The sequence below is a fragment of the Myotis davidii genome, unplaced genomic scaffold, assembly GCF_000327345.1.
Source record: "Myotis davidii unplaced genomic scaffold, ASM32734v1 scaffold217, whole genome shotgun sequence".
Classification (NCBI taxonomy): Eukaryota; Metazoa; Chordata; class Mammalia; order Chiroptera; family Vespertilionidae; genus Myotis; species Myotis davidii.
The window spans coordinates 1,923,264-1,936,637 of record NW_006290034.1 but is presented as its reverse complement, the minus strand read 5'-3'; the positions used below and the strand labels follow the sequence as shown (position 1 = coordinate 1,936,637).

At 47.9% G+C, this 13,374-nt stretch overlaps 1 protein-coding gene across 1 annotated transcript in view; it reads left to right on the top strand.

The window, feature by feature from the left end:
- DBT (dihydrolipoamide branched chain transacylase E2) overlaps window positions 1-13,374 on the top strand; it is a 16,390-nt gene that overhangs the window by 221 nt on the left and 2,795 nt on the right. Inside the window, exons 2-9 of the mRNA XM_006763110.2 lie at window positions 1,099-1,222; window positions 4,459-4,534; window positions 5,745-5,926; window positions 7,368-7,489; window positions 9,128-9,344; window positions 10,011-10,177; window positions 11,833-11,910; window positions 13,290-13,370. Of these exons, the coding sequence (XP_006763173.1) occupies window positions 1,099-1,222; window positions 4,459-4,534; window positions 5,745-5,926; window positions 7,368-7,489; window positions 9,128-9,344; window positions 10,011-10,177; window positions 11,833-11,910; window positions 13,290-13,370 (1,047 nt within the window). The remainder of the gene's footprint in view (window positions 1-1,098; window positions 1,223-4,458; window positions 4,535-5,744; window positions 5,927-7,367; window positions 7,490-9,127; window positions 9,345-10,010; window positions 10,178-11,832; window positions 11,911-13,289; window positions 13,371-13,374) is intronic.

Here is a 13,374-nt window from a genome sequence, read left to right as displayed (position 1 = left end):
CACCCCCTCCCCTCACCTGGGCGCGCACCTGGCGGGACTCGGCGGCCCTCCCGCTCCCTCTGCACCCCGAGGCCCAGCTGGCCTGTCGCTGAGTAGCATCCGGGTGCCGGGCGCTGGGACAGGCACCGGGGATGCACCCATTGAGCATTCAGGGAGCACCCACTGGGTGCCAGACACGACACGACGACCCCAGCTCTCAAGGGACTCGCAGTCCTGGAAGAGGCCCTCGGAGCAAAGCATCACTGCATGGTCCTTGCCCCCAAGCAGCGGAGACACCTGCTCCAGCCTCATCCCTGGGGCGTGTCCTTGCCTCCCAGGTCTGCACCTGTGTCTTCCCAACCTTGGTCTCCGTGCAGCTGCGACCCACCACCATCACCCTGCCGTTCCCCACTGTCACTCGGTGTTTTAGCACTAAGCAGTGAACATCCCGTCATCGTAGTGTTTCATCTGATTTTTATTCAGTTCCTCCTCTGCCCCAGAGCTTCCTACAGCTGGCGACCCCTAATCTTACAAAGCCTTTCGGGAACCCGCTACGGACCAGGTCCGGTGCTAGGCATCCAGGATGCAAATATGAATAAGACCGACACCATCCCTGCCCGCACAGAGGTTAATCACAGCCTTGGTGGAGGACAGACAGACAGACAGACGAGAGACAGGGATAGGCCGTAGACAAGCAGTTACAGCACAGCGTAAGGCGTGCGATGCATGGACAGGTCCTACAGCTGCAGGAACACCTAGGAACGGTCCCGGCGTTCAGACCCGGTTCCCAGAGGACATTGCATAACTGAGCTTTGTGAAAGAGAAGTAGGAGGTACGGGGAGAAGCCAGCCAGCCGTCCCCAGCAGCACCTGCCCGGCGAGGTCCCGGCCTGGCTCCCCTGAGAGCTTCCCCATCCTCGGCTCCCCCAGCACCCGCTCCCCGATCTTCTTCCTGCCACTGGATGTCCCGTGTCTGATTGGGGCCTAGAAGATCATTTCAGGTTGTTTATGCAGTGGTAACGGTCGTTCAGTGTTAGAAGGGACATGAAATTCCGTCTATACTTAGGGAAGCCGTAAAGATCACGTATTCGAGGTTTTCCTTTTGGTCTTCTGGTCCTAGGTTTGCGTTCGCTACTTTCAGACACGGAGTGATGTTCGTGCTTTGAAACCCAAGTATGTGTGTTTCTTCGGCCACCCTTCCTTCAAGGCTAGCCATCCGCACCGGCCGCTGAAAACAACTGCTGGTGAGTGTGACCACCATCGCCGCGTGAGAGGACGTTTTGTATCTTACTCAGCTCTTTATCTGAAGTGATTGTAGACTTATCAAAGTTTGTTTTCTTTTTCAAGTGGACCTTTTATTCCTAGCCTGGCCCTCCTTGGTCTCCCCACATTTATCCTTTTTTTATTATTATTATTATTATCTTTGCACCCTACCCCTCCCCCACTCCCCTTTCACACACTTTCCCTTGATGTGTGTCTCCATGGAGTTGGAAATGGGTTGTCTTGGGCCATCTTGTCTTTATCACCTGGCTCATCTGTGTGCAACAGTCAGCGTGGATAGACTGTCTCAGTCCAGGGAAATGTGACTTGATCGTCTGAATGAATAGTTTGTGCCCTTGTACTCCCTGCCGTGTTGGTGGTTGGAGGAGGACTTCATCTGTCCTGGTGGGTGGTGGGATGAAACCGGCCGGAGGTGCCCCTAGATACAAAGTTCCCTGCTTTTACCATTTAATGACCACCCCCACCCCCACCCCCGGCCCCATGTTTTCTACCCTCGCTGAAGAACTCAAGGCTGAAAGGATTAGATTTGCGAGGACACTAAAACTCTTTTTTCTGGCGTTCTCTTTAGAAACCCGGTAAAGAACCCTGGACTTCCGTTGTGTCATTACCCTTTTGCCAGATATGGGCGCCTGGGTCTGTGCTAGCAGTGAAAAGCAGGGGGCTCCAGGCAGACCCGCCTGAGGACAGTCAGTCCTTCTGTGCCTCTGACACGCCATCTGCCACAACACCCTAAGATATGTGAACCTACTGTCACCATTTTAAGATTTTTATTTTCAAAAGTCGGTCTTTGGTGAGAGAGAATAGAGGCCATTGAAGCTCCAGTGTGCAGGCAGTTATGAGCTCTAGGTTCGTGGCCTACCAGTTGCTGGCTTTGTAATGTCAAGCAGGTGACTTAGTGTCGCCTGTAAAGTGGGAGTAATCACAGTATCTGACCCTTTGTGTTGGTGTGAGAAGCAGTTCGTGCAACACAGATATTTACTGAGCACCTACTGTGTGCCAGGCACTGCTCTCGATGCTTGGGATACACTCTTCTTTAGTCCCCAGCTTAGTAAATAGCTAAGCTGGAAGCATAGAGCCTGATTCCTTGCTCACCTCAAACTGATGACCGTGATCCATTCATTTTACAGCTTATGTGTTTCTTAAACCTGTCTTCTCCTTTTCAAGCAGCTTCAAACATGTATAAATCTGTTAAGCTCCATCCTTCAGCTTCTGAACCTGCAGTAGCCTCCTAACCGCCTTCCCTGCCGCCCCTTCCCGTCTCTCTCCGCCACACTCCCGCCGGAGAGAATTGTCTCCTAACATTGCAGACCTAAAGCTACAGGCCTGAGATGGCCACAGGCACTCCCTGGCAGTAACCACTGCTGAGTAGCAGCCCTCAGAGCAGCTTGAAGCGACATGATTTATTATCTGTCAGGATCCTGGGCGTCGGCCCGGCTCATTGATGTGACTGTGTTTGGAGCCTCACCGGGGCTGGGGGGTCCAGGACGCTCTCCCTCACACGTCTAACAATTAGTACTGGTTTCCGGCTGGGACATCGCATTGCTCCACCCCTGGCCTCTCATACTCAGCCAGGTTAGGTCGGCCGCCTTCCAAGAGGGACAAGGGAGAGCTGTGAGGGTGAGGTCCTCTGAGGCCTAGGCTCCAGAATTTACACACTTTCCCCGGCCGGCGTGGCTCAGTGGTTGAGCATTGAACTAGGAGGTCACGGTTTGATTCCTGCTCAGGGCACAAGCCCAGGGTCCGAGCTCCATCCCCAGTAGGGGGCATGCATGAGGCAGCCGGTCTATGATTCTCTCTCATCATTGACGTTTCTCTCTCTCTCGCTCTCTCTCTCTCTCCTCCTCTTCCTCTTTTTTTAAAATAATTTACACACTTTCACTTCTGCTATATTCTATAGGTGAAAGCAAGTCACAGGCCAGCGTAGATTTTAGGAATGGTGAAACAGACTAACCCTCACAGGCCCCTGATTACCTGTAGGATAAACTTCAAACACCTCACCTCCGCCTGGCACACAAGGCCTTTTAAAGTCTGGGCTGATTTCTCCCCACAGGTCCTGGCCTCAGCCACATAGAACGGTTGGCCATTCACTAACCGTGTTGTCACATGTCCATGCTCTTGCACGTGCTGTCGGCTCGTTATGTTCCTCGCATAGCCTGGCTTTGCAGAGAGGTGTCATTGTGCATTTACTTGTCACGTTTTAGTCACTCAGGTTGGGTCCCGGTCTCCATGGTAACTGTTCTTGAGCACTGACCTCTGTGTGCCTCTATGTCCTCGGGCAAAAAAGGCTTCAAACTAGAGTTGCTGGCTCAAAGTTGTGGGCCTTTTTTTTAAGGCTTTGGGTACTTAGTACCAAACTGTTCCCGAAAGGTTCCCGTTTAAATGAGCAGCAGGCCGAGAGAGGGCCTGCTTCCTAGAATGGAAACAGGCTCCTGAGACCTCATATCGAAGACACATTTCTTTACTACTAACTTACCTCCTCATATTTATTAAAGAAAAACGTGTTCCTTAATCAGCTGTTTGTGTATTTTATGAGCAGTTGTACCTATTAGCAGTCTAAAAATAGAGGCACATTCTTAAATCACTTCAGAGCCATTTGCTAACCAAACATACTGACTTTCTTGGGGATAATTACCATAAAGTTTCATTGGCATCCAAGTGTTATAAAAAGGGGATAAATCTTTGAAAAGGGATAAAAAGTGGAAAGTGGAAGGAAAAGACTCAAATGTAATAAGTTGGCAGAACAAGAATAAGAATCTCCCATTGAGTTTTCTGTGTAGGGATCTGCCTGATCTTTAGCCACTAAGAATGAGGGTATGAAGCCAAAATACAAGGTCAACAGAGACCTGGGAGCAGGCTGTTGGTGGTTATTACAGCTTCATAACATGAAGCAGGGGATGCGCCTAATACACGCCATGTTTCACAGTCTGTTTACATCCCCTTGTAACAGAACATGACTTTGCAAGCTGGGAAGTGGGACTTCTGTGACAGTGGCAGTGGGTCGGTGGCATCGATGGACTTGTTTAAATGTTTGATGGCTACTATGAGTGATGATGATGCTGTTAAAAATTGTGAAATTTTTATCTGTAAAATGAAATCAATTCTGCCTCTGCGGGAGAATATTTTCTAATTTTAGATGTAAAAGCATCTCTTAGCAACACGTGACATGTTTAAGGAGATTATTTCTCATTTGTCTTTGAAGGTCAACGGGGACAGATTGTTCAGTTCAAACTCTCAGACATTGGAGAAGGCATTAGAGAAGTAACTGTCAAAGAATGGTAAGTGATTGTGAAGAAGGTTAAGTCCATCTTAAGATAATCAGAGTGAAAATAAGTAGGTCTTGATTTAAATGGAGAAACTTGCTATCACCTCCCAAAGCAGTGGGTGAAACGAGCTGCTGGTGTCAGCATGCTGGTGAGCCAGTTCACACGTCACTGCGTCTTGTTCTGGGCAGTGTCTTAAGCATCATTTTCTCCCCTTTTTAAAGACGTTCGCAGCCCACCCCTTATTTCAGCTAAAAGCAGAGAAGTTCACCTCTAAGGGATGACGTGTCAGTGCACTTGCTGCCTTTCCGGAGGGGCGGAATCCCGGGGCCCTGCCTGTCAGAGGGAAAGCCCCATAGGTGCTCTCACACCTCATGTCCCTGTCACGGGTGGTGTTTTATGTCGACTGAGACCTGGTTAGGACAGGAAGACAAGGCATAAGAATGACTGAACAATAGTGATGTTAGTGAAGAATTAATGCAAAATGTCAGGAATGTGCTAGATACGTCAAGAGTGGTATTAGATAGAAGCATAACCAATGGACGCAGACACCAGCGGGGGCAGGGCATGAGTAGGGGGGAGGAGGCAATGGGGGGATAAGGACACATGTGTAATAACATAATCAATAAAGAAAAAATAATAAATTAAACATTTTTTAAAAAAAAGAATGGTATTAAACTCAGAATCACATGCAGTATTTGAGGTTGGTCTCATTCTCCCTGCTCTGTTTGGTAAAGCACACTTAAAACAGGGGATAAAGGGATCGATATAAAAGGACAGGTAACAATAATTCTAGAAGAGAACTCAAGCCAAAATTCATGAAATTACAAAGGTTGTGTGCTGGGGACCTCAATTTTTCAATCTAATTCTAGAATAATAGGCACACCTTAAAGTTTGATACAGGCTAATATAAAACAATGAAAGGAAAACACACACACACACACACATTTAAAATACTTTTTTAGAACTTTTTCCAAGGAGTGGAAAATTTAAAGTTTAATTAAATTTTCAGATTGCAGATCTATGAAAGGTTTTAAAATGTTGGTATTGGAGATAACACCAGAGAGGTTCTGGAAACCCTGATGGTCTTTTCTGGAACATTCTTTGGTGCACCTCTGGGACTCACTGCTAGCCTGGGTGGATAGGACCTAACTCAGCGTGGCATCAGCAGTGCAGGCTGCTCGGCACTTGGTCACACGGCGGGTCTGACACCTGTTTCTTGTAGGTTCGTGAAGGAAGGAGACACCGTATCTCAGTTCGACAGCATCTGTGAAGTTCAGAGCGACAAAGCTTCTGTTACCATCACCAGTCGTTACGATGGGGTCATTAAGAAACTGTACTATAACCTAGAGGACACGGCCTATGTGGGGAAGCCACTCGTCGACATAGAAACGGAAGCTTTAAAAGGTACTGACGTGCATGTCCCTCTTTGCCAAGTTGATCGCTGCTGTCCTTGCGTCCTTGGGTACCAATCAAAAGGGGTGTTTACTTTTAATAACTTACAGGAAGTCAGGGAAATAGGGTCCTTGGTGGTGCGTGATTATCTTTTGACCAGTCGCCATGGTAACTACATGGACAGTAATAGTGACCTGGTGGCCAGGCTTCTAGAAACCACAGTGGTCACAGAAGCAACAATGAAAGATCCAGGACACTGGTCACTGCTAACCAGAGGCGTAGTGTGCACAGTGGGATGGCTGTGTGTGCCGCCGATACGGAGCCGAACAGCACTCGTGCTGATGGCTGTGAAAGCCAGGCTTCCTGGGGAGGAGACGCAGGAGAGAAAAGGAGGAAAAGCCGGAGGAACAGTGCGGAGACCCGCATGCGAAGAAGCAGTGGCCGTGGGTCTCGCCATCAGTGCGCGTCCTGACATGGAATTCCAGATGAGAGCGCTCCAGGGACACGGGCACCGGGCTGGTGCCGTGGGGCTCACAGCTGGCTGCCCTCCCCGAAGCCCAGGGCTCTGTCTCCCCGGAAACAGTGCCTTATCGGAGGCTGGCGGGGACCATCTGTGAGGCAGCCCTCGCCCGCAACCTGGAGGAAGCGCTGGGGTTCGGACAGGTCCGCAGTGAGAGGCAGAAGCCCTGAGGGTGCCTGAGACACGAAGGCCTTGCGGACTGTGCGAGAGTGTAATACTAATGCAGTCACTTCGTCATCTGTCAGGTTTCACACTTAACGTTTCTTATCCTTCCACGTGAGTAATTCTGTTGAACCGATGTAGGAACTAAACCCAACCCAACGGCAGTGACAGCCCAGTTTAGACCTGGGATGTCCTGAGTCTATGCACCGTGACCAGCTCCCTCCAAAAGCTGGGAGGTAGCTTATTGAAGCCTTTCATCATTTATTTAATTTCTGTTATCAAAGCAGGACGCTGCATTAGAGAAAGTTATGAGATAAAAAAACCAAAAGTAAGAAAATGAAAACATGCTCCCGCTACTCAGAAATCACCACTCTTAACACATCAGTGTTCCAAGTAGAGGAACATTTAAATGCTGTGTCATCTCAGGGAAGCATTTAGACTGGTCTCAGACTTTACATGATCCTCCGTGTAATTTACCTCCCATCTGGTCCTTATTTCATGCGACTTATAAGAGAAATTTATTAGGAAAGTGTTTAAAATACAACATGTTTTTAAATTTATGGAAGAAGCTCTCATTTTTTAACAGGTAGCTGGCTATGTGATGAAGTGAATGCCAGGTACAAAGCCATGAAACACCACCGGATACCATACCCCCACACTCTCCTGTTTGTTTTCCTCTCTGAAGTAGCCTGACTGTTACGCCTTTTGTCTATCATGTAGAATCTCTGTGTATATTCTCAGCTGAAGGGTAAACATGTACCTTGTTACCAGATTCCGAGGAGGATGTGGTGGAAACGCCCGCCGTGTCCCATGACGAGCACACTCACCAGGAGATAAAAGGCCACAAGACGCTGGCCACCCCGGCAGTGCGCCGCCTGGCCATGGAGAACAACGTACGTTTTCTTAACGTGTAAACGTGAGACACAGAGAGTGTATGCTTGCATCTGAAAACCAGCCAGCTGTCCAGATGAGATGGCTCCAGTGGGGTGGAAGAAAACATGGGAATGTCTGTTACCGAAAAGTGGTAGTTGCGTCAAGGCACTCGTGAGAAATGAGAAAACCATTGGGAACTCATTACTTCTCCTGATTGAGGAGTGTGCTTTTACTATGCTTTCTTGGGGCTGATAAGAGTCAGGGCCACCATTGATGCAGCTCTTGTAAATACTCATGTCTTAGGTCAGGTGCCCTAGGAGCGCAGATTGAGACAAGGATTGGGGACGTGATGATTGATTGATTGATTGAAAGAGTGAGCACCTTTACTGGGCATGAGCATAGGGGAGGGAAGAGGTGGGCAGTGGGCCAGGCAAGGATGGGTCTCTAGGATGTGCCCTGACCCTGGGGAGGTGGGGAGAACCCCAGAACTGAGTCAAGGAGGCTGGCCTTTGGAATTCCTCTCATCAGCCCGTCCTTGGTCCTTGGTGCCTAACCTCCCGGCAAGGTGGCTCCCGGGCGGGCACTGAGAATTTACATGGTGTTTCATTTAATCTTCACAACTCTGAGATAAGATAGGAGGAGGTCAGGAAACCAGCCCAAGGTCACAGCGCGGTGGTGGAGCCAGGATTCTGAAGTCCGTCTCCAGGTCTCCACTGACTGCTTTCCTCACAGGAGACCTGAGCCAGACGCTGCACACTGACCCCCACTGTAGCCCCGGAGGGGGTTCAGACTGTCCCCATTTTGCAGATGTGGGAGGCCAGAGTTGATGAAGTTGCCTGAAATCGAGGAGGGAGCTGAATTGGGGACTTGGACCCAGATCTGCCTCCTTCTAGGGCCCGAGCTCCTCCCAGTGTGCCCATGGGCAGGTGTTTTGTTGGTTTGTTTTTGAGAGAAGTAACTAAGTTCCAGTGGGAAAAACAAACGTGTACTTTTTGGAAGTAGAAGAGTCACTGAAGTGTTCACATCCCTTCAGCAGTTACCTGACGGTTGCTCCAGAAGCTAGCCCGAGGGAGAATCCGGGGCTTATTCCTTCACGTACTTTATAGCCAGAAATTAGCAAGCGCATGTGCTCAAATCAGGGAGATGCCTACATAAGTTTTGGAATAGACTAGAGCCTTCATGGCCATTTATTCGCCGTTAAATGCATTCAGATATGAAGACCATTTAGCATAACAGAACATGGAGATAATCATGGAACACTAGATCATTCAGAGCATCAGGTGACCTCAGTTCTCTGTAGTTTCTAAAAATAGAAAAAATCAATTAAGGACCATGCAAGAAATTTAAGAAGAGTTGATTGTTTACAAATGTAAATTTTTATACATAAGCGTGGATTATCTACAACGTAAATACCACATGGTTACCACGTGGACAAATACACTGTATGTGCACAGGTAACATGATGACTTAGGAGGGCGCTGTGCTTGCCGCGCTCTGTTAGGATAATGGAAATATTACTTCCTTCTACTAACTTCCTGGGCAGAGGTACTTTTTTTCTTTTACCTACAATGCATTGAATTCCACTTAGCGACCTTCATGATGGGATTTATTTATTTTCAGGTAGTTCTATTTTTCACATTACGTGTATCCTTTTTTAGATTAAGCTGAGTGAAGTTGTTGGCTCAGGAAAAGATGGCAGAATACTCAAAGAAGATATTCTCAACTTTTTGGAGAAGCAGACAGGAGCTATATTACCTCCTTCACCAAAAGCCGAAATTATGCCACCTCCACCGAAACCAAAAGACAAACCTCTTCCTACCCCAGTAGCAAAACCTGTGATATTCACAGGCCAGGACAGAACAGAGCCCATAACAGGTAACAGTAACGGTACTGCCGGTAACAGTGTAATCTACTGGGGAGCAGCAGCCTCCTCAGGTCCATGCATATAATAGGGTAGTTTGATTTTTTTTTTAAATTTTCTTTATTTTAAATAACATGGTGTTTGTAATTCTCACTGAAGGGAAAGTTCAAGTTCAGCATACAATTTATTTTTAATGATGAAATAACAGTTTTCCCAATTTATACTGTTAATTTCTGAAGCATAAGTAACGTGTTAGCCAGTTTCTTGGAATATGAATGTGTAAACGAATAACTGTTCAGTTTGAAGTCTCCAGATTATTTTAAATATTCATTATTTTTTGTTAGCTCTCAAAGTAATTCCGTCTGACTTGTTGTTTATGAACACGTAGGATGATAAGTTCCTGAAGAGGGATATTGCAGGAACGCCGCTGATGAATCCTGGCCTGCAGCCTGTAGGATTATCTGCACACACAGCCTGGAAAGCGGCCACCTGTTGTGTTGTTGAACTTGGCACTGGGGGTTGGGCGGCATTCAGGGCTTCAGTGCTGAAACTCGTGGCTTTTGAGCTACATAAGGGCGTGGGGAGGAGTGTAAATGGGAGTAAACAACATTAACCTTCTATTTTAGGTTAAAAGGAGAAGGATTAAAGGATTTAACAATTGAAAATATACTGTTTTCCAGGCTTTCGGAAAGCAATGGTCAAGACCATGACCGCAGCCCTGAAGATCCCGCACTTCGGGTACTGTGACGAGGTCGACCTCACCGAGCTGGTTAAGCTGCGAGAAGAACTGAAACCCGTGGCTTCTGCTCGTGGAATCAAACTCTCCTTTATGCCCTTCTTCATGAAGGTGAGGCTCCAGTCACTGCCCGCAGGGTGGAGCAGGGCATTTAAATGCTCTTTTCCAAATGCTCAGCGTGCTAACTACAGGTTTGAATAAAAATACTACTTCTCACCAGATCACCTAGAAGAAGGTGCCCTGTTGTCACCCACTTGCCTCTTGGAGCTGGTGCGGCTGGTCCTGTCAGTGGGTGAAGCCTTTGTTCTGTAAGGCCCACTCCAGCGAAGCTCTGTTTAAACAAAAGGGAGAGTTGGTATTGATCTTGCTTATCACTGACATATATTTACTTCCATTTTTTTAAAAAAAATATATATGTTTTTATTGATTTTAGAGAGAGGAAGGGAGAGAGAGAAACACCGATAAGAGGACCATCCATCAGCTGCCTCCTGCACGCCCCCTACCAGGGATCGAGCCCACAACCCGGGCAAAGGCCCCCACTGGGAATGGAACCGCCAACCTTTGGACGCATGGGATGATGCTCAACCAACTGAGCCACACCGACCAGGGCTTACTTCCATTTATTCAGCAAACTTACATTGAGGCTCCTGATCGTTTCTAGTACTAGGCCTGGGACCAGAATAAAATGGAATAAGACCATCCACTAACCTTGAGCAGCTCACAGTCTAGCTCACATGAACCACCACTCACAAAGTTGTTACATGTGACAGAACCCGTACCAAGCATGTTGCATACGGGATCTCTTTAATTCTCAGAATGACCCTGACATCCCCCACGTCCCACTTAAGGAAATGGGGGCCCAGAGAAGCGAGACCCTAAATTTCCGTTCTGGTCTGTTTTACTCAAAATACGTACGGTTATCGCTAACTGCAGTGTGGCTTCCACCAGCCTTTCCCCACACTGCACCGACGCTGAGCTCCCATAAATCACACTCTTACCATTCCCCAGTTCTTTCCCCAGGCTCCCCTCATCGCCTTCAAGATGGTTTCTAAAGGCCCGAGTGCGGCATTCAGGTGTGACCATGGGGCGCTGCTGCCCTCTCCAGTCCTAACACTCAGTCGCTCCCTCTGTCCCGCCAGACTGAGCTACCATCCACCGCCGTGTGCCCTCCCACCTTGGTCAGATACTTGCGTCCTGAGTACAGCCTCCTCCCGGAGCCTTCTGTGGCTGTTACAGTTTGAGTTCAACCCAGGAAGTCGCTAGCACTGTCCTTTTCACACACGGACAGCTTCCTGCCTGGGGACCACAGGTTTGCCCCTCACGGGAACTCTACTCGTAGAGTGAGGAAATCCCTTAGAATCGAGGCATTTTCCTGGGACTTGGCCAGCCCATGTGTGGGGTGGGCCAAAAGCAGGTTTGCAGTTGTGAGTACCCAAAACAGTTTACTGTTTCTTATTTATTTATTATTGTATTATCTCCATGCAAACCACTGTAAACCTACTTTTGTCCCACCCTGTAGTTGTTTTGAAAAACCTTTTTAAATTAAAAAAAAATTGGGGGGGAGAAAAATCTTGATGTTTACAAGCTCCTGGCTGCTTTCTCTTTTATTCTTGTCACCAGGGTGACCCTGTTCCACCTTGCAGGGCAGTCACCTGCCCCGGGGAAGTGGGCTTGCAGTGGAAGGTGGCTTAAGCAGGTGCACCACCCCCTCCCCTGCCGCCCCACCGCCCCGAGTTCCGAGTGCTAACCTCGCTCTCTGCTGCCAGGCCGCCTCCCTGGGATTGCTGCAGTTCCCCATCCTCAATGCCTCGGTGGACGAGAGCTGCCAGAAGGTCACCTACAAGGTTGGCTGTGTGTGTGAGAATGTGCTTGGCCTACACAGAACGCGGTGCAGGTGTGCTTGTCTGAGCGGCGTCTGGGTCCCGCAAACGTGATGCGGTTTAGACTAGAGTCACAGGTAGGGAGGGAGCAGTAAGCTGAGTCTCACTGGTGGTGGTTGTGGCGGGTTTGCGGATTAACTGATACTGTGCAGCTATGCATTCTGCAGCCCTTGTGGTTGAGGCAATGGGTCATACGACCCATCCCATCACCCCTTCCCTCAGAAAGAATAACCTCTCTCAAAACAGAATTCCTGCGATTCTTCAAACAAGGGTGATTTAAATGAGAGAAGCGAGAAAAGTTTGAATTCCGTTTGAGTAAACTCTTCTGTTTGGAGTGAAAGTTGATTAAGACAACTCCTGGGGAAGCTAATTCTTACCTGTGTGTCTCACTAGAAATGTATGAGCAGGAAGTGACTTGGATATTGTGAGGGTTGTATGTAAAGTCTTCCCAGGCGATCAGCACCATTTCCTGATTGAGGAGAGGCTGGTTACAAAGAGTTCAGACAAGGAAATGATGTTTGTCTCCGATCCCAGGATCCTGGGACAACTCAACTGTTTACGATGAGATGTGCATCCTTCCAGGATTTTATTTTTACATACATTACACACACACACACACACACACACACACACACGGAATTACGCATACTGCTTAATATTGCGTATTTAACTTTTGAACTTTATAAAAACTCTTTCTTTTTCATTTAATACATTATGAACATCATTACCTGTCAGTAAATAGTCTGTTACCATTTATGTAGCCAGTGACCTGTTGTAAACATTGTGCTTGTTTTCAGTGTCTCAAATTTACTGACAGTCTGAACTCACCATCCCTGTGTGTGTCTACATGCTTCTGTCTTTATCTCTGTAACAGATTTGTGTAACTGTGTCAGCTTACATCTCCACTAACAATGTATATTCTTACCGACAAAAAGAGTTTCTTTTTCAAAAAATGTCTTGAAATCCTTTAAAAATCATTCCTTTGAAGCCATCCCATTCTGGGGAAGTAATGTTTGGCAGCTGTTAGGGCAGTGGAGGTGGTCCTCTCCTGCGAGCTACGAGAAGGCTACTGTAGTAGTAGTAGTATTGTTATTGTTATTGTTATTGATATGGTTATGGTTATGGTTATGGTTATTGTTTTAGGCATCTCACAACATCGGGGTGGCCATGGACACCGAGCAGGGGCTGATCGTCCCGAACGTGAAGGTAATGTTTGGCAGCTGTTAGGGCAGTGGAGGTGGTCCTCTCCTGCGAGCTACGAGAAGGCTACTGTAGTAGTAGTAGTATTGTTATTGTTATTGTTATTGATATGGTTATGGTTATGGTTATGGTTATTGTTTTAGGCATCTCACAACATCGGGGTGGCCATGGACACCGAGCAGGGGCTGATCGTCCCGAACGTGAAGAACGTCCAGGCGCTCCGTGGTG